The sequence below is a fragment of the Nothobranchius furzeri genome, chromosome 14, assembly GCF_043380555.1.
Source record: "Nothobranchius furzeri strain GRZ-AD chromosome 14, NfurGRZ-RIMD1, whole genome shotgun sequence".
NCBI classification, from domain to species: domain Eukaryota; kingdom Metazoa; phylum Chordata; class Actinopteri; order Cyprinodontiformes; family Nothobranchiidae; genus Nothobranchius; species Nothobranchius furzeri.
Window position 1 is genome coordinate 41,091,351 of NC_091754.1, and position 20,669 is coordinate 41,112,019.

The window sequence follows — 20,669 nt, forward strand, 5'->3', positions numbered from 1 at the left end:
GCAGGCCTACCGACACTGTTGATGCAACCTTTGGTCCCTCAGTTGTTCTTCCTGTTTGTCCTTCAGCTGTAAGACAGTCACGCATCTACTTGGCAATAAAGTTGTTCAATTCCATTTTATTCATGAAGAATTAATCTGATGGTTTTTTGGACTAATAGGTAATCAAAATGAAGTTGAAAGCAAAGGTGCACCTGATTTCATTTGCCCTGAAGCAACAAAAGCCTTTTTAGCCCAGCCAGCCATCGTTCTGTCTATTCTACACCGAGGTCGAGTCTGGTGGGCCGGGCTGGAGCGTTTTACCTCAGCTAAGGAATCAGCAGCAGAACAAAGATGCTTTTCCTAAAAGAACACTTATAAAGAACCGTTTTCTGTAATCACAAACTGTAAAGGCTGAAACATCTGGCTTTGTATGGAATGAGCCTCACATTAGTTTCACCATTTAAGATGAATTACTCAATTAACTTTTGAACCAGACTCTTTTGACATTTCTAGAAGTAGGCAACGGCGTCTCCTGCAGGCGTTTGATGTAGATCCACGTTTAGTTTTATGTCCAGTTTTTCATTAATAAGTAATTTAAGGCTTACTTGAGCTGAGTAATGAATAAAATAATCACCATAAAACAATAAAGCATCTTATAAATAAAAAAATCTATTTTGTATCCCACAATGTTTTAACCATGTCCTCATAAGTTTGCTCTTTCCTGGACAAGAGTCATGAACTTATACTGAAGGTTTTTAAATAGTTGGCAAGAAGCCAACTTCATTTCATCCACCTGTGTGTGCGCGTGCATGCATGTGTGTGTGTGTGTGTGTGCGCGCACGTGGTTATTAGTAAACCATAACTAGAAATGTCGTCTCTGCCTGAACTCAGCTTCGTTGGCCTTAACCATTCATGTTTGCTCCACAGACGGGCAGAACAAGCTTCCATCGACACCAAAGTCAGATTTATTGAAAACATCCAAGAAAAAACATCTACTGCAGACAATCAAGTGTTAAACCAGAATTGTGCACACATCTACAAAAATATCTATTTAAAGCAGTTTCATTCTTCCTCTGAAGGCGATCCAATGCAGCCATAAAACATCTCTGGCCTCAGACTAACAACAAGCCTGGTGAGAAAACGTTCAACAGCCCGAGGCAGATTGATGAGGACTACCCAGTGGGGAGATGGTGGATGGTGAGAGAGAAACAAACAGCACCAGTTTCCTGCTCTTGTTGAGTTTCAACAAGTATTCAGCCGATCCCGTCACACTCGGTTTCTCGTAGAAACCAGCTTCAACCAGGTCTCCGCTGTTGGCTCTGTCAACTGCTGAGGTGTGTTTGATCTGATGGCTGTCTTTAGGAGACATGTCCCTAAAACCAGTGAGTGTTTTGTCCCCGTTTGTCCTACACGGGTTATAAAGATGCTGGTTCCTGAGCAGCATGACCTCAAACTTCAAGGCAGCAGAGATTTAAACATGACGTTTACATTCCAAAACAACGATTAGGGAATGACTTTTGTCCTCGCTGCTTTGGTCACAACTGTCAGATTTAGATGATGCATCCTGAAACCCGGTGATGAAACGGGTGAAGCTGGATGAACAGTGGTGAGTTTTTCTGCATCAGAGCCTCTTCTGACACCTAAAAGCTCAGCTCTACTCCTGCAGTGTGCTCTTCGTCATGAAGTGCAGTCCTTCGTCCTTCAACCGGGCCAGCACAGGTCCATAGACCTCCTTTGTCATGGGAACCACCAGGCCCTTTGATATAATTTCACCTATGAAGAGTAAAAAAGATATTTGGGATTATTGGAGTTCAGCTGTTCAGTTCTGGATCAACAGTCAACCAGGTACTGGTGTGTTGGCGTTGGGTTACCATAACAACGTTATGCTGCTGGAGGTGCAAACACACCAGTTCCAGTCCACAGAAGCATTAAACCACAGTCATATCAGCAGGAAACACGTCAGATGGGAATTAACAGGTCCTCCTGAAGACGATCCTTACAGGTAAGATGTTTTATGTAAAACTCACATTTTATATGCTTTGTGCTGCCATGTGGGTCTCTACTGCCTCCATAAACACTCCATAAGTAGAAAAAACCTGTCCATATGTTCTGTCATAGGACGGCGGAAAATGTGGGTAATACTGCTGCCACTGTGTGCCCTCCTCTCCCAATGATTGGACAGGAATTCAAGAAACGTGATTGGTAGCTAAGACTCGTGCTCTCATTGGTTCCACCCAAGTTCCTCCCACCGACGCTAGAATTGAGACAAAATGATCTGTAACACTGTAGATTTGAGGTTTGTACCTGTAGAATGAAATGTGTGTTTTGAGAGTTTTGATTTCAAACTTGTACCTTGATTTTTTTATTTTGGAAGTCTGCTAGTTACAAAACGAAAGTTTCATGTTTCTGAATGAATGTTTGATGTTACAAAATGAGTAGTAAATGTACAAAATAAAAGTTTGATTTTACAAAATAAAAATACATGTACAAAATACAATGTTCCTGTTACAAAACAAGAAATACAAGTACGAATTGAGAATTACAAGTTAGAAAACTAAAGTTACGTGTGATGAAACATGTTCCAAGTTACAAAACTTGGTACAAGTTACACTGAATATCGTCCCAATCCCAGCTCCATACTAACCAGGCATGTTTTGTGTGCAGTTTTTATTTTCTAATCATCCAGGGCTTATTAATGCTGTGTCAGCGCTGTTCTTTTCTTCTAAACATGCAAATTACCGGTAATAACGTGTCAGTGCTGTTTTTATTTTATAACCATCCAGAAATATGAATGCTATCAGCGCTGTTTTATTTTCTAAGCTTGCAGGCACGTTCACCAGTGTTTAAAATTTGTTTTGTTGAATTAAAACAACAACGAAAAACCTCCGTGTAGCGTCTTTCTGTCTAATTATTTTATGTTATGGCCGTACATGCGCTGTGCGCCGGAGACCTGCATGTGGCTGCTGCGCCGCGGCTTGTATTCGAGTGCGGTGTGTGTGTGTGTAGAAAACCTTTTTTTTTTTTTGCTGGTGCGGCTTATATTGAGGTGTGCTCTATAGTCCGGAGATTACGGTATATCCATGCAGACTGCAGCTTTTAGTGGACTTTTGACCCTCTCTGTGCTGACCAGTCAGGTGTGATCTGCAGCTTAATACCAGGGTCATTAGAGCCAGCAGGTGTAAAAGTTGGCTATGTTCTCAGGAGTTTGGACTACATGCAGCAGTCTTCTGCAGACTCACCATCTAGGACCATGCGGGCAGCAATGGCTGCTGGGTATCCTACAGTCTTGGCCATGGCGGAGAAGCCGTTGGGGTCACCGTAAACCACCAGACTGACGTGTTTGGTCTCCAGCTCACCAGTTGGGTGTCGAATCCCCACATCGTTTCTCATGATTATCATGTCTCTCTCGCCCTTTTCTGCCCACAGGGGAGAGCAGGTTAGTTGGTGTGTGTGTGTGTTTAGTGTGTGTCCTTACACTATCTGAGCTCACCAAAGGAAAGCCTGTTTTCCAGATGCTTGGCTAAAGCAGCCAGAACGCTGTCAGCATGAGGCACAGCCTCGTCGCTCAGCATCCCAAACCTGTTGAAAGATTCAGAGAGGAGACTGTTTTTCTCACAAACACACAGAGACCTCAGAAGAATGGCTGCTCGGTAACTCAGCTGCTGCTGTGGCCCACACGTCCTTGGAAGAATCTAAAGAGAGGAGCAGTTGCTTTTTGTGGCTGCTTTGCTGGTGAATTGAATAAACGATCAACAAGTCATTCAACTGAAGCTGCGAGTCATTGGCTTTTTACTCTTTGAAGGCACAGATAAAATGTTTCCAACAGGACCACTTTTCTCTGATAGGAATTTACACGTCAATGCCTGCGTGGCCTCTTCTCCTCGCCCTCAGCAGCAGAGGAACAATGGCAGTGAACAGCCTTGGGCTCAAGAGAGCCTCAGAAAAGTTAATTTAAATTTAAGACTGCACTCACTACACCACTTCAGACGGCCTTGCTGGTGTAACAAAGAGGCGCAGCTTCCGCCTGGCTTCCTGGGTGCTGAACATGTTCCACCTGAGAAGCTGAGCTGAGCTGAGCTGAGCAGCATCTGGACCAAACCATTTCAGATCAGATACAGAAGATCCTTCAAGCTAACAGACATGAGACAGAAACAGAACCTTTTCACTTTTGTTTCACCTGAAACGGGCAGGATCTGGGAAAGAGTGTGAAGTAAGATTAGAGCAGAACGTTGTGTGAGGGTTACGGTGTTGTCACACCAGCCTTTCTGACTTCAGCGTCCTATTATTTTAACACGAGGCATCATAATGGTTACTGAAGACTCTGAATCTGTTTTTAACACTGATGACAAAGAAGCTGGATGTGCAGAACCTAACATCTATTTTCCTTTTTAATCCCTAAACAGATAGGGGCGTTTCCAGGACAGGCTAAATGTCAATAAAATGTAAAATCAGATAAAGGATGCTTGACAGGACCGGTGCCCTGCTGCATCATGGGCCTTGTAGTGCTTAAAGCCTACAGAGCCCTGAAATCCACAGGCAGACAGCGGAAACCCTGAGGAGAACCTTCACTCTGGACCCGTACCATCTAAGGGTGTCCATCCTGAACTGGTCCCGTTGGACCCGCTCAAACACAGCTTGTTCAAACGTCTCCTGGGAGACAGAAGAAGACAAACCCATCTGCTGACAGAGAAGATCTTTCTGTAAAGAAGAAAAAAACAGAAAATCTTTCACAGCTTTAGTCCTCCCCTAAACACCTCTCCTGGCTGCTCTTCAGCTCCTACTCCATGTTTTATCTTCATTTCATAAAGTGCTTCCTAACTCCTCTTGTTTACCTAGAGAATCTCCACAGCTCTGGGTTGACATCTTTAGAGTCTGTTACTCCTTTCAGTTTGCTTCTCATCCCTAATTAAAGCTTGTTGAGTGTTTTCACACATGAGAGGCAGCCTGTAAACATCGTGAACAGGCAGCGCTGGAGCGCTCTCAGAGGCATAAAAGACAACAAACACGGTAAACTCGTCAGTGTCAGAAAGCCTCGTGCCACCACGGCCTTGACTGACAAGCAGCTATTGGCAGAAACTCCACATTTACAGGCACTATTAGCAGTTTGATGAAATATAATTTAACCTGAATAAAACAGCTAGAAGAGTCTGAGTGTCGAGCTCAGAGACTTCTAAACAACAATCACTTAGCGGTGCTTCTTACCCAGGAGACAGGAGATAAGGAGGCCTGCAGGGCCGGACGGGGCTCTGTGTTGATCAGTCCCAGTTTAATAAACCCACTGAGTGCACTGGCGAAGCCCTGTAGGACAGAGCAGAAGCTGCAGTCAGATAGTCCGTTACCTCCCACATCATCTTGATCTGGCTCACAAGAGCCTGACTGTAGCCTTAGGGCTAATTCTGGCATATCTTCATGAATGTGCATCGTCCTCTTCTGGCTCAGAAGATCAGAAGAGACAAGTTAAATGCTAGCTCAGCCCAGCTTCTCACTGGGCTGTGGCTAGCTGGGATACGCAAAACTGAAACAGGAATCACACTGAATCTGCATTTTACATTTAGGCCACTAATTCCAGTCAAACATGTGCAACTGGAGGCCAACAGACATGCAAATGTTGTAATTAAGTTATAAAGTCTCATAAAGATGTCCGACAGAGTTTTTTTTTGTTTTTTTTACAATTAGTAACTTGAGTCTCTGTACAACAAATGAAGCTTTGTTGGGTCTCACAATGGCAAACACAACCCTATAATTAAGCTTACACTAGAAAGAATGGTTTGCCCTGTCCACTCAGCCTGGACATCAATATTAAAGCCACACTTTGCAACTTTTTCATATTTTTAAATCATTTTCTTGAGCCAGTATGTGCTAAAATGATGCTTTACAGGGTTAACGAACGGCCACTCGGACCCATCACCCCCGTGGCCAGAATGTTCCACTTGAACTTCATACTGGTGAGCTGCTCTGTAGAGAGCTGACAATTGTGCCGTCATTATCACTTGTAAGTGGCTTCGGACAAAAGCGTTTGCTAATACATAAACATAAACAATGGAGCTAGCAAACCTGGCTGGTTCCAGCAGTCTCCTGCATGTTTTTGATCATGGCTATTCAATTCTGGGCCTTAAGGGCCGGTATCCAGCACATTCTGGTTTTAATCCTGCTTCAACACACCAGAGCCTGATGAGCTGCTGCACAGGTGATTCAACCACTGAATCTAGTGTGTTGGAGCAGAGAAACCACTAAAACGGGCTGGACACCGGCCCTGCTTTAGATCATGAACAAACCTGATTTGTTTAATTTAATGATTGCTCTCTCATGTAGACACTAATAAAAGCTGGGAGAAGTTTCAGCTGTTAGATTAAAGTGTTAAAAACACAAACACACAGCGAGGAGATAGGTTTTGGTTTTGGTTGTACAAATGGACACTAGGGGGTGCTAAAAGCAAGCCAAAACTGCCTATTTCCCCTTTAAAGTCCCATCAGTCATCATCACACATGACCTATCCCCATGGGGGGCGGTGAGCTGTAGACACAGCAGCGCTCTGGAACTATTTGGTGGTTACCTGCAAACTCGGAGGGTGTGAAGGGAAAAAGGTGACGACTACCCCACAAACATTAGGTTTTAACTAGGTTAAATACTGGCAGTGTTCACTCTGAACTCAACTTCCCAAAATAAAAATAAAATATACACGACGACCCTCGGAAAAACATATAAAGGCAAATCTGCTGAAGTCCTTGACAGGAAACTGTTATTTAGTGGCGATTTTGTTCGATTTGACAAACTTAACTTTAAGCTCAAAACCGCTGTGAAAAGTTAAAGCGACAGGACTCATACTCAGTGCTGCTCTGCCTCTTCATCTGTAGCATCACAGACATGAGTACGTAAACATCCCATTGGGCTCTGAAGAGTGAAACAGCGTTGCCGCCATATTGGATGGGTTTCCTCACTCTCCAAAGGCAATGCAGAGTGGGCAACTATAACTGTTTCTGTGCAGCCTATGGTTGCAACAACTGGAGCACTAATGAAAACAAATCATATGGGATTACTATTGACACTTCTAGCCTACCTGAGAGGATTTTCGATTTAAATTTATTTTTATATATCATATTTTAATTATCATGCCATGCCTTGTGTCTGATTTAGTGAAAAAGCTTGATAAATTGATTTTTAGTTGGGTAAGCACTTTCCTCAGCAGAAATGAATGCACAGGGAGCGAATGGAGACCCATCTAAAATGGTGCCAACCACTACAGCAGCTCCAAAAGGCTGCGCCAGTCCAGGGGGGCGTGCAGCATGACTGTGTTTGGTCAAACGACGACACACTAGAACAAAGATTGTTTGTGAACAAGAGAAGTCTCATAAACCCGATAAACCACGTTGCTGCCAAAACACACCACACACAGCTGGTGTCCACCTGGGTTAAGGCTGGTAAAATACGTGCATCTGTACATCCTTCAGACATGAAAAACCTGCCATTTATCCACATCTAAAAACACAACTTATGTTCCTAATTCTAACGGTTTTCTGGGTTGAGTTTCTGCATCAGCGGCCCTGAACCTTTGCATAGAGACCTACTGTGGTTTTGTTTAGCTTAAATAATTTATAAAAGTTCTGACCTTGTAGCGTAGGGTTCCTCTGATTAGTGTGTGTGCAGTCTGGATGCCGTAGGGCTCAGCATATATGGTACTGTCACGGTTTGGAAACCCTTCCAGGTTAAAACCAGGGAAGAAATCCATCGGTTTGGCAAAATCCATCAGAGACCCACCAGCTGGTACGTTCACCACCTAAAGGAGACGAAAAGCCTCAGACAGTTCTAACAAATGGCATCCCAACCAAGGACACAGAAAACAGCGTTAATTTGATAATCGTAAGGTTTCAGTACCTGGTTGTCTTTAAGGAAGATAGCAGGGTTGATGGTGTTTAGGAGTACACCAGAAGGACTCCAGCTGAACTTGTAACGAAGAGGATTGTCTGAACATTCAGGAGCAGGAATCCCACCACAGAATGAGATGTAGGACTCTACCTAAACATCACAGACCAGAATAACCAGCCGTTAACCAGGGTGAGAAATGTTCAGTTTGGGCATCAACAGCACAGTGTAGCTGTGCGTGATGGTCACATCACAGGTCCTGCTGCGATGTCGGAGGCAAATGGACCAAACGTGTTCTCATCTAATGTTCGGGGAACTCAACACGCAGTTGTTCTCCTTTGGTTTGAAGAAACAAACTGCTAGGATGGGTTTCATCACAAAACCCAATCTGTCATGTGACATTGTTTTCTGAATTTCACTGAATAGTATTTGAATCAATCAAAAACATGTTAGGATGTTAGAATCATAAATCCTAACCATACATTTTGATAAGAATTTAGAAAATCATTAAAAATAGACAACTGTGATTAAAAAATGTAAAGAGAGCGAGAGAGAGAGAGAGAGAGAGAGAGAGAGAGAGAGAGAGAGAGAGAGAGTAAATAGGAAAGAGGGAAATCAGTGGATCCTGAGGAAAGTGGAATAGGTAGGGAGAGCAGAACAAGGAGAGGGTCATGAAGGTCCAGGTCGATGGACAAAAGTGAGAGAATGAGTTGTGGTGTCAGAAGAATCTGTGGAGAGTAGGGCAGGTGTCTCTGTGAGAGAGCTAGCTAGCTTAAATTCATGTGCTAACATCACAATTGCACAGATTACTGTCATGTACCAGACAATTAAAAAATATTACTGGTCAGTTAAAATATTGATTCTTGACAATAATAAACTATAATGAGCATTTGTCAGCTGTTTCATACTCGTTAATATCTGTTTACATAACGTAGAAAGAAAGAAAGCAATATTTTATATAGTGCCTCTCAAGATAAAAACCATTAAATATAAAAATGATTTTTTTTTTAAAAGTTAGCGCTTTAGAGAGAGGGACCATACTGGTGAGGGTGGGCAATTCTGAGCCGGTTCCGACCCAGAAACCAGCTTCCCTGGCCCGCTAAGAATTTTTAAAAGCTTTCCATCCTCTTCTGGAGACCAGCACGGACCTCCCTGAGCTGGCTCCAATGCTGATCTGGGCTCCAGAGTCTGTGAGGTATTTTTTAGTGCCTCTCATCCGGTTCTGGAGGATAGGAGGCATGTTGAACTCCCATCACATCGCAGGGATTGTAATGCTCCTGTCTGAAGTGTGCACCACAGACCGTGATTTCAGCTGCACAAAAGTCACCAGAAATGGTGCCGTTCTTTTCCCTATTTGTAAACCCGTTGACTCGATGTCCGGAACCACTGGAGTTCTTACAGCCTCCACAAGATTAAAATTTTTTTAAGAAAATGCAACGCAATCCAAAACTAGTGACACACACCAACTTCATAACACAACATTTCTACCCAAAAACTACCAACGTGTCACACTGAGCTTGAGGCAGAACTAGCTTATAACCCCCCCATTGTTACATCAGAGGTCAAGATAATTTAAACTGCTTTTTTAGAAGCTTTGGTGAAAAGGCCACATTTTACTCAAAAAAGGGAGAGGGTGCTCGCTGCAGAACCACAAAGGTGGAGCTGCACCAGAGTGAAGCTTGGGGTGTTTCTCAATGCCAAGGAACCTCGCCTTGATGTCTTGGTCTCGCCCCAGTTGCCTAGGAGATACATAATCAGGAGCCACCAAGTTGTGTTCCAAAGTTCATGTTCTACCCTTCCGAGGTGTGTGTTCTCCGTTTAGCTAGCTGAACAAGGATACACGGGAGGTGCCTTGGTCAAAAATTACACAGAATACACCGCAGCATTTTTAAAAGGATGGTGGATCAGAAGCCGGCAGCTACTTCGTGGGCAAATTTAAAGTTGAAAATTAAGACAACTAATTTAAAGTTTTTTTTGGTTTTTTTTTTAGATCCAAAAAAGTTATCTATGGTTGGTTAGTTGTTTATTAGTTGCAGCTTCTGTGGCTAGCGGGTAGTAACTCACTTATATATTTAATTTAATAAACATATACAATTTAAAAAGCAAAAACTTGTTATATATTTATATTGAAACTAATACGTATAAAGTATAACGTCATCTCCCATGTCACGGGACGTTACGTGACTGCCGTGGAAGCCGTGGTCACGTGATGCAAGTCTGTTCCATTTAACTGTTTTACTTCAGCAAAGTGCACTTAGAGAAAGTGTGCAGTAGGGTTCGAGTGCGTAGTACACAAGTGTGAAAAAAATTGCAGAACTGAGACTGGGAGCATTGCTTCATCGATTGCAACGCATGCCAGGATGCTAATCCCTGTGATTCTTTTTTTCAAAAACCTTTATTAACAACTGTTAAACAAACAGCCAAGCAGTTACTTGAAATAAATTTACATTTATTGCTGCTTTGTCTAAAAGTTTTAGAGAATCAACTAATCATCCCAAAATTAACTAATTTCATTAGAAATAACATTTTTAGAACAGGAACTTGAGCCTTTTCTCCTGCAGCAATGACTTGTGGGTAATACCCTTGCTCGAGGTCTCTCGGGGAAGGGAGCTGTAGTTTTTGAGCTGGACTAGTTCCTACGTGGTCCAGATGCAAAACAAATAGGCCTAAACAAATAAAATCACCTCGACTTTTATATCTGGTCTTTGGAACTTCTAGAGGGTTCTGGTGTGTGGACCTCAAGGCTCAGGTTGGAGCCTCAGGCTTTAACAGTTCAGTAATATAAGGAGGAGCTTGAGCAAGTTTGTTCCGGCTTTTGGAGAGTACAGATGCTTTTTTCCTCCTCTCCTCCCTATCTTATCCAAGGCTCTTTGTCTGTCTTTGGGTGTACGGCACTTCTACATTTTTTCCGGAAACTGGAAATTATTAAAAATGGACATGGTCAGTTGGTCTCTCAATGCGATTGACAAAATTTTCTCAACGATGAGAAGGGGCTCCCGGGTGCCCCTCTGGGACACAGCTGGCTGGGCATATCATGGACTCCTGGAAACAGTGGAACCTGATCTGCCTTCCTTAACTGTCTGTGGAGGACTCTGAAGGCGTCTGGATATTCGTGGTGTTGGTGTCTGGTTTCCTGCTTTTTGGCCTGGGAGGTTACCTGGCTTACTGGAAAATTAACGAGCTGTCAAGGAATACTGGCTCTTTCCTAGAGCTCAGGGATGGATTACACAGCGCTGTGAACGCACAGACTCATATAATTGTCGAGATGAGTCGTAAGCTTGGAACTTTGGCTGAGATTCATGCATTGGCACAAAAGATGAATGCGATCAAGGAGCGAGTAGACAAATCAGCACGGACTGGGATAGATTAATTACGCCATTATTGGATTTTGAGAGGTTGAGGACCAGCAGAACTCTAAGACAGAGAAGAAATGTTCTCTGTCTGGCCCCAAAACAATTTCTTATCTGAATCTGGTGCCCTTGGGCCTGTGAGCCCCCCCACCGAAGAAATGTGGAATGCTGCCGTCGCTATGGCGACTGTCTCCCTATCCCAGCCTGGGCGGGACTGCGGGCTGTGAAGGCTGCCGAATCATTCCAGGAGTCACCGTGCCCTCTAAACCCAACGACCTCCTCCCCCTGTCCAGACTGAGGTGACGAGCGCTGCTTGGCTGCAGGAACTGACGTGTGGAGAGTCCCAAACCCTACCACCCAACCTAGTTGACACTTATGTTGTGATGTCTGAAGTCTGTTGCATTTCTGTCTGAGGTGTTTTTTGTATAGCAAAACTGCCCTCCCTGTGGAGGGTAACTCTGAAGAGCCTTTTTTTCCTCCACCTGACTCAATCCTCATGTAAACTCCTCTGATCTCTATTGAGGTAGCGCGACTTGGGTTGCGAATGACCACAGTCACCAATTCTTGTCATGCGTCTTTGCCTATGTATGTCTGATCTCAGAAATGTGTGTACTGAAACTCTAATTTCCCTCTGGGATTAATAAAGTATCTTTGAATTGAATTTGAATTGAATGTGGAGCATTGAAAGTTATAGTCAGGACTCTAAAATGAACTCTAAATTTGACGGGTAACCAGAGCAGACATTAGAATAGGAGTGATGTGTGCTGTTCTGTTTGCTCCAGTTAGAAGCCTCGCTGAAGAGTTCTGGGCCATCTGAAGGCAGTCAGGGGCTTTTATGTTAAAACGTGTGAAAAATGTTTTACAGTAATCTAGAAGGAAGAAGATAAAGGCATGGAGAACCATTTCAAGTTTATGTTTTGACACCAACCTTCAGAGTTTGGAGATATTTCTTAAGTGATAAAAACTGTTTCGGACCGACGTTTTTGAGAGGCCTTTAAGAGACATTGATTGGTCAAAATTAACTTTAAAATTCCTCATATTTGACTTGACGGCTGAAGATAAATGACCACGTTTTTGACAAATCAAGGGAACCATGCTCTCAGGGGAAATGGTCAGACATTCAGTCGTTTTAAAATTTAACTGAAGGAAGTAATCTTCTAGCCAGCTGATGATAGCTGATAAACCCTCTAGTAATTCAGACAGTAACTCAGAATCCTTGAAAGAGCAGTACAGCTGAATGTCATCTGCTTATGGGTGATAATAGACATTATGGAAATAATTAATTATCTGTCCAAGAGGGTGTATGTACAGTAGAAACAACAGTGCACCTAAAACAGAGCCTTGGGGTACCCCACAGAACAGATCGGTAGAATCTGACATGATATGGTTTCTACAGACGCTGTAACTTCTGTTAGAAAGGTACGATCTAAACCAGTCTAGAACAGTTCCAGAGATCCTTACCGAATCACCAAGTCAGTTAATTAAGGTGCTGTGATCAACAGTGTCAAAAGCTGCAGAATGATCTAACAATACTAACACCGTGAACTCCCCGTTGTCTGCAGCCATCATGATTTCACCACAAATTTTAAGAAAAGCTGTTTCTGTTGAATGCTTTTTACAAAAACCAGACTCGGATTTGCCAAAACAGTTGTGTAGTTCAAGAAAAGTAATCAGTTGATCTGCCACAACATTTTCCAATATTTTAGAGATAAAGGGTAATTTAGAAATGAGTCTGTAATTTTTAGGTTGAGAGTCCAAAACGGTTTTTTAAATATCAGTTCAACAACTGCGTGTTTGAAAACATATGGAACAGAGCCAGATTGTAGAGATAGACTAATAAAATCCACAATGCATGGGCCAATTTGGTTTAACATCTTAACGAACAAGGTCGTAGGAATAATATCAAGGGAACATTGGTTTGGATTGCCACTAAAAGTACTAGTAATATTTTTGGATTTATTTTTGTGTGTTTTACCTAATTTTCCACTAATCAACATCTCATTTCTCCTTAATTTTTTAATCCAAATAAAAACAAAAAGATGTTTTATTTATTTATTTCAAAAATAACAAATCTCATTTAGTGGATATTTAGAGAGGAGTAAAGAGATCACTATTACCTCTGAAAAAAGTTAAAAGAAAAATCTAATGTTGGAGTTCTGACATTTTTTCTTAGAATTCTAAAAAGAATAAGCAATCAATGATTCAATTAAACTATAACTGTTCTTTAATTTTCTTGAAAAGGGTTTGATTTGCATGGATCTGAAACAACAACCCCAGCACCTTGTCTGTAGAATCTTATTTGGTCTTCAGCATGATGAACCTGTCTAATTACTGGGAAACCTGCTTTGGATCAACATGTTATTTTGCCATGAGGCTGGGAAAAATGACTGAAAAAAATCACAGACTGTCAGAGTCGCCCTGAAAAGCTTTAAAGAGCAAATTGCAGGTTACATTTCTTTTTCTAATTCATATAAAATGCTGTCCAAAAATACAATTTGAAATGCTTATTGTGGATAATTTGTTTTAAAATACATAACAGCAATGTTTTTCTAGTAAAAAGTGGCCTTTCTCAGCAAAGCCTCTAAAAAGGCTCTTTTTTCTAAATCTGAACCTCTGACGTAACCAAAGGGAGTTAGAAGCTAGACGCTGCCTCAGCTCAGTGTGGAGAGTGGGTAGTTTTAGGGTACAGAGGTCATGCTATCCAGTCAGTGTGTATGTTTACTTGTGTTGGATTGTGTTCATTTTGATGAACTATAGTTTGTGGAGGCTGTAAAAACTCCAGCCTGTCCAGACATCGAGTCCACAGGTTTCCAGATAAGAGAAACAACGGCTATATCTTCGTGCCTGAGGGCGTTTTGTGCAGCTGAAAAGACGGACTACTGTAGCCCACATTGGTCGGTACCAGGACAGGGAGGTCAGCGCTGGGTGCTCCTGCCCCATATCTTCCCAAGGCTCACTGTGCAGCCTTTTCTGAGAATTAATCTTTGGATTCTCTCTGGAATTACATTTTAAAATGATGGATCTGGTCAACTCGTCACAGAACAACATTAATGAAATTTTTACAACATTCAGAGCAGAGAAGGGAGCTCCCATATTTCTGCACGGAACGCACCCGGTTGGACACATTTTGGATTCCTGGAAGTGGATCATCATGTGTCTTTCCCTTCTTTCCATTGAGGACCCAGAAGACATATGGTTTGGATTTATGATTTTCTGGTACCTGCTGATTTGAGCGGGCAGTTATCTGACACATCGGAAATTTCTGGAGCTGTCAGGGGCTATTAGAAAAATCCCTGTGCACTGGGAAGGTTACTGCCGTGCACTGAGCACTCAGATTAAGACGTTGAGCTGGACGCTCTGTGTAGCAACCTGGGGACAATTTTTCAATTCGCACACAGGATGGATACCACGATGGAGAATGCCACGGCAAGGCACGAGTGGAATTATACCCAATTATTTGGCTGATCGGATACTCCTTGAGGCCAGTAAAACTGTAAGGCAGAGAGCAAAACGTTATCTCTGGCCTTCTCCAAAACATTAAATGTTATCTAAATCTGACTCCCCGCTTGGCCTTGGCTTATGAAAACAAAACTGTTCAGGAGTGGCCAGTTGAGTAAACTGTTTGCTTATAGCTGCCACTTTGTCAGTGAAGAATGAGGCAAAGGTGTCATTCGATAGATTGTTGGTAGGAGGTGGAGATGGAGGGTTGAGCAGAGTTTTGAATGTTGAAAATAGTTTCTGAGAGTCAGTAGAGCTGAGAATTTTGTCAGTGTAGAAAGCTTTCTTTGCGTCAGTGATGCTGGCAGAGAATGAGGACAGTAATTCATGAAATTTCTATTGATCACCAGGATCTTTTGTTTTGCGCCATTTCCATTCCGCAGTTCTAAGATTGGTGCATAGAGACCAGAGGGTATCATTTAGCCAAGGGTGCGACTGAGAGGGTCTAGCAGGTCTAGTGGCTAAAGGGCACAAGTTGTTAAGACAAGAGCAGAAAGTGGAGCAGAGTGACTCGGTGGCATTATTCACTTCGTAAGCAGAGAATGTTCTGGGAGATGGAAGAGTGGAGGCAGCAAGAGAGGAGAGGAGAAGTGGTTGGGTGCCGGATTATATCTTTCTAGGCTGGCCTGGGAACACCCCGGGGTCCCACCCTGCTGGGGTGGCTGCCCACACAACGTTGACCCACATATGTGGAAGAAGCCCAGTATGAGAGGACTTCTCAGAAAGTTTGGTTGAGTATCATCAACCAAATCTGCCAAAAAAAAAAAAAAAGCACCATCTCATCCTAAATGAAAGGTAAGTGAGCTTGTGTTAGCTCATTTAAACAGAGTGACTAAGAAAATAATCATGTCAGTCATATTAAAGACAGTTAACTCCAGTTGGACTAAGTCAACAACAGACATCAGTTGTCAAAACATCATCCTCATCATCACTTGTGAATCAAACACACATGGTTAGGATAAAATAACCCATGTTCACACTAGATTTTCTGGAATAAATATGAAAGCTTTATGTGAAAATGTAGAGAGGTTCCTTTTACTCTTCACATGTGAGGTGCTTTATTTTACAATAATGATAAAACATAGAAATAAAAATAAAAGCATGCATAATATCGGGAAGACACAAACATAAGGGTTAGAAGAGAAGGAAGCTTTTGTATTTGGTGATATAACATGACTTACACTGCAGCCTTCAGCTTTGGACTGGTCGATGCACTCCATGGCCAGCATGTGGTCAATGCCTGGGTCCAGACCCATCTCGTTCACTATGGTGATGCCTGCTTCCTCCACACTGAGATTCAAAAGATTGAAAGTTGTTTATGTCAGATGTGCTGTAAGAAACGCATACAATCACATTTTTACCATCACGTTTACTGTTGCTGTCAGATATCTGTAACAGAAGCACCAGCCTTTATGACAGGAAGCAATAAAACATCAAGATACAGATTTACAGTCAGGTCCAGAAATATTGGGACATCAACACATTTTTAACAATTTTTGGCTCTATACACCAACACAATGGATTTGAAATGAAACAACCATGATGAGCTATAACTGCAGACTGTCAGCTTTAATTTGAGGGTATTTACATCCAAATCAGGTGAAAAGAGTAGGAATTACAACAGTTTGTATATTTTTCCTTCTGCTTCTGGAAGAGTGCTGATGCTTTTTTCCTCTTCTCCACTGATTGAGACGAATCACAAGCCGGATGCTCTGGACACTAATCTTGCTGTGATTCCTATATTGGCACGCAAAATGGATACCATCATTGAGAAAGTTACTGCATGGTATGAAGGGAATTAAACCCCAACAACCTTGAGACCACCAGAGACAAATGCAGAGAGGAAAACGTATCTCTAGCCTGTCCCAAAACAACCATTCTTATCTGAATCTGGTGCCCAAATAATTCAAAACCCCCAGAGAATGAATGCTGACAGACGCTCTGAAATCCTCCCTCCCATAATCCTGGTTGGACCTGTGACACACCCGGTTGGCCCGCGAGTGGTCTGGGTGAGACCACAAAACTGTCAAGAACTCATTGCACACTGCGTTCCTCAAATCTCCTTTACACCGCTTAGCAGTGGGGATTGAGGTGTGCACACTGGATGCTGCGCGCTCGCTCTGCTGCGAGAGGGATCCCAGACCCCATGCCCACCTACCTCTATGTGTGATTACTGTTGTCTTGGAGTCTGTGCTTGAATGGGAATTTGGAATGGGAAGGATCAGTTTGCAAATGTTTCTATTCCGATTGTAAAAACAGTCCAGACAACCTACCCAGACTGCGCCAGTCACGGGACTTTTTGGGCCCCTTCTATTGTGTTCTCGTGTTGTGTTCACCTGCTCTGAAGCTCCTTCATGCCAGGACTCAGGTAGCTGGCAGTCACCATGTTCACCTTCCTGTTGATGCAGTGTTTAGCAACGAGGGGGTGGAAGGAGTAAGGCAGCATGCTGAGGAATAGAGATTAGACTGATGATTAGCATCTGAACTAATTTAAAAGTCAATCTGTTGTTTTAAATCATAAACATCTATTTGGTGAAAAAATAATGCAGATCACACTTTTCAGTGTTGGAATAACTCTCGTAAGTTGTCTTAGCTGTGCAAAAGTCTGCTTAAACAAAAATCTGGCAGATTTCTGTCACGTCACAGGGGCAAGACAGTGGAGACGATCACTATCACCACAGCGTCCGCATAAAGCTCACTTAAGTATTGAAATCAGTCAAAACGGTAAAGGTTTATGTAAGCTGAGGTCGTTCCAACTACCTTCTGTCTGGACATGAGCTCATCCATTTCTATCTCGAGCGTGGGTGAGGTTTGTTCAAGTTGGACGGCTAGATTTCACCGCAAGGAGTGTATCTTCTAGCTCCGTAGTGTGTGGCGTGCATTTTCACAAGGACGACTACAATGAAAGTGACCTGAGTGAGCAGAAGTTGGGTTTCAAAAGCAAGGATAAGGTCAGGCTGAAGCCCCCCCCGCAGTACTGTCAGTACACAGCAGAGGCAGTCAACAGCGAGATGGACAAGAGATGAGACCGCGTCCACAACAGTGGCTACTCCTGGGGACAGCCGCAGCAGATTCAAGACTCCACGAGGAAATGCAGCTCAGAAACTTGAAGTTTGTCGGGTAATTATTACTTTTGCATCTACACATTTACTTCTGATATATTGTAGTAAAATAGAAGTGTGATTTTACGAGTTTAATTCGAAATCTCTCTGTGTTTATTACTGTTTACTCAGAAGAGATGCTCATTAGCATCTGGGTGAGCTGCTAACGGCTAATGTTTGTGTAGCTTGTAAGGCGTGGCTGGTGAATAAAGACAAAAAGTTAGTGCCCAAAAGGGAAATAAAAGACAGAGGGCACAGTAAATGGCATCGTTGACAATAAAGCAGTTCAGTCATGTATTTTGCTAATGTCATAGCTGCGCCGCTAGTAATGCTGCACAGGTTCTGACATAAGAGAGAGTAAGCTCCTGCTGAAACTCAGGGGAATAAAACAGCCTGGCCAGCCAGCCCCACGCTTCCTTATGGGAAGTCGTTACGTTCTCTGTGTAGAATTAAACAGAGGACGAGTCTGGCAGGCCAGGCTAGAATAAAACAGCCTGGCAAGCTGCTCCTATATACATACAGAGCAAGATCTTCTTCTGTTGCTATGGATGGTCTATTTCTAAACTAGAAAACTGATCTAATACTATACCTAGTGTCTACATTTTAGACTCAAATGTCGTCCATTTAGTTTCAGTAGGTTTTACAAGTTCATGCAAATGCCCTAAATTTTACATGGAGAAGGGGATGGATTACCTAATATTTGCAACGTTTAGAAAACTCTCCTTTGAAAATAATTGATTTAAAAGAATAGGAATTTATTCGGTTTACTGTCTGTCCTGCAGTTGCACAGCCGAGCCAAATGTACCTGATGACCAGGTCGTGATCTTTGACCAGAGAGTCCAGATGTCCCTTCTGGCTGCTGACATCCACCATGATGGGGATAGTGTTGGGATATTTGGCGGCCAACTCCTCTGCCTGCTTCAATAGCGATGATGCTGAATGGAAATAAATGCAAAGAGAATTCCTGACAGCAAATCTTTATTAGAACATTTCCACAGAAGCCTACTTCAGAAGATCTGAATGATCACTTTAAGGAGCTACATGATGTAAAATCATTTTTAAAAAGGCCAAAACATTTTTTCTAGAGTTATGCATAATACGCATGAATCTGGGTCTGTCCGGCTCTTTTATTAGCAGGAACAGCTACAGCAAGATTAGACATCCATGCATCTGTGGATGTTAAAGCAGAACTTTGCTCGACAAGTTTGGTGTCGTTTGTTCAGAATCTAATATTCAGAAGAGGGAAACTTCACATAAGAGTCATAAATCCTACAAGAACCTGACCAAAAGACCAGAGCAAAAGTTCATGGCTGGTGTTACAACAGACTGCCCGCTTAATGAGGAATGGAAAAGCCGTAAAATCTCATTTCAACGTTTGACAAACTTACCGACGGTGACCTGGACTTTCTCATTGCGTGTGAGGTACTCAACAACAGGTCCTGAGACATACCCCGAACCCAGCAGCAGAACACGCTTCATCCCACCCTTCTTCATGATCTGGGCCTTCTCCCTACACACCAAAGACAAGGAGCACAACTGTTGCAGTGTAAAGGGAAACTGGATCAACTCAGAGCAGGGACTATTTCTCACTGAGCCTTAAAGGAAAACACACATTTAAACAGACGGCGGAGGAAATTTAGATTTTTAAATAATTACAATTAACAACAATGTTTCATTTATCAGTTCATCTGAATAACGGATGCGCAAAAATTAGGCTCTGAAAATCCCAAGACTTAAATCCTGAAGTCTTTACAGTAAAATGTAACGATTCAGTCCAGCATCGCAACTGATGTCCAGATAAAAACTTCCTTTAGATGGTTTATGAAATGGCTTCAGCTGTTAGGAGCTGGTGAAGCTTCTGGTCAACCAGAACATGGAAATCCTGGTGGGCTCAGAAAAAAAGGCAAAAACCCAGAAAATATGTGATCAAACCATTATTAAGGAAAACCAGAACTCCAGCTCTTCAAAAACAGGAGACAACTCTTCAGGTGTACATGCTGCTGTCCACTAGGGACACTTTGGTGGGTCAGATAAGTTTGAGAAATGGTTAAAATAGACCATATTTGCCAAAATAGAAAACAAAATCAATATTTAACAGAGGAAATGATTATTTTGTTATTTACAAAGCAGCTCTAACTCTTACCCCAAGACTGTTTTCTTCTTTTTAAATGATGCTGTTGGTTATTGGTATTGCAATTGTTTCAAATTTTCTTTATTTATTACAGAAATATTATTATTACAGAAAGCCACACCTTCAGGAATGTGTGTGTGTCAAGACAAGACACGTTTATTTCTAAAGCACCTCAGCATGACAGCGGACCAACGTACAAAATAGTTAAAACAAAAAAAGTACAATTCACAAAACTAATAGAAAATAGCAAATAAATTAGTGGCAGAATGATGTAGAGCAGTGGTTCCCATATAGCTCCTTCTAGAGTCCCACAACCCCCTACGGTGCTTTACATCACAACCACTCATTCCCCCACGCACTAACACTTTCACACCCTAGTGGTGATGAACTACAATGTAGCCACAGCTGCCCTGGGGCACACTGACAGAAGCAAGGCTGCTGAACTCTAGCACCACCGGTTCCTCCAACCACCACCATATATCCCAATAACACACCCCATGGTATAATCAAAAGGACTTGGAGGTATATCAGTGGTTCCAGGTTGGGAACCGCTGATTTAGAGAATTACAAAAATGATCTCACAGCTTTGAAAAGACAATATCAAAAACATTACAAACCAGAAGTTATTTAAAACTAGCTATTGAAGGGGATTGGGGGAATTTAACTCAGGGACAAGAGAGGACTAGCTTGGGAGGGGACTTAACGACAAAGAGAAACCTTAAACCAAGCCAAGTCAAAAACAGGAAGACA

The 20,669-nt window shown here is 42.4% G+C and overlaps 1 protein-coding gene across 2 annotated transcripts in view; it reads right to left on the reverse strand.

Annotated features, from left to right (window-relative positions):
- Nucleotides 1-921: 921 nt before the first annotated feature.
- aass (aminoadipate-semialdehyde synthase) overlaps nucleotides 922-20,669 on the reverse strand; it is a 72,639-nt gene continuing 52,891 nt past the window's right edge. For both annotated transcript variants that reach the window (XM_015965645.3, XM_015965646.3), the window contains exons 14-24: nucleotides 19,177-19,298; nucleotides 18,594-18,723; nucleotides 17,024-17,134; nucleotides 15,869-15,977; nucleotides 7,852-7,992; nucleotides 7,586-7,753; nucleotides 5,182-5,277; nucleotides 4,562-4,677; nucleotides 3,470-3,558; nucleotides 3,219-3,395; nucleotides 922-1,752 (exon numbers count right to left, since the gene is read on the reverse strand). In XM_015965645.3, the coding sequence (XP_015821131.1) occupies nucleotides 1,634-1,752; nucleotides 3,219-3,395; nucleotides 3,470-3,558; nucleotides 4,562-4,677; nucleotides 5,182-5,277; nucleotides 7,586-7,753; nucleotides 7,852-7,992; nucleotides 15,869-15,977; nucleotides 17,024-17,134; nucleotides 18,594-18,723; nucleotides 19,177-19,298 (1,378 nt within the window). In that variant the 3' untranslated portion in view covers nucleotides 922-1,633. The remainder of the gene's footprint in view (nucleotides 1,753-3,218; nucleotides 3,396-3,469; nucleotides 3,559-4,561; nucleotides 4,678-5,181; nucleotides 5,278-7,585; nucleotides 7,754-7,851; nucleotides 7,993-15,868; nucleotides 15,978-17,023; nucleotides 17,135-18,593; nucleotides 18,724-19,176; nucleotides 19,299-20,669) is intronic.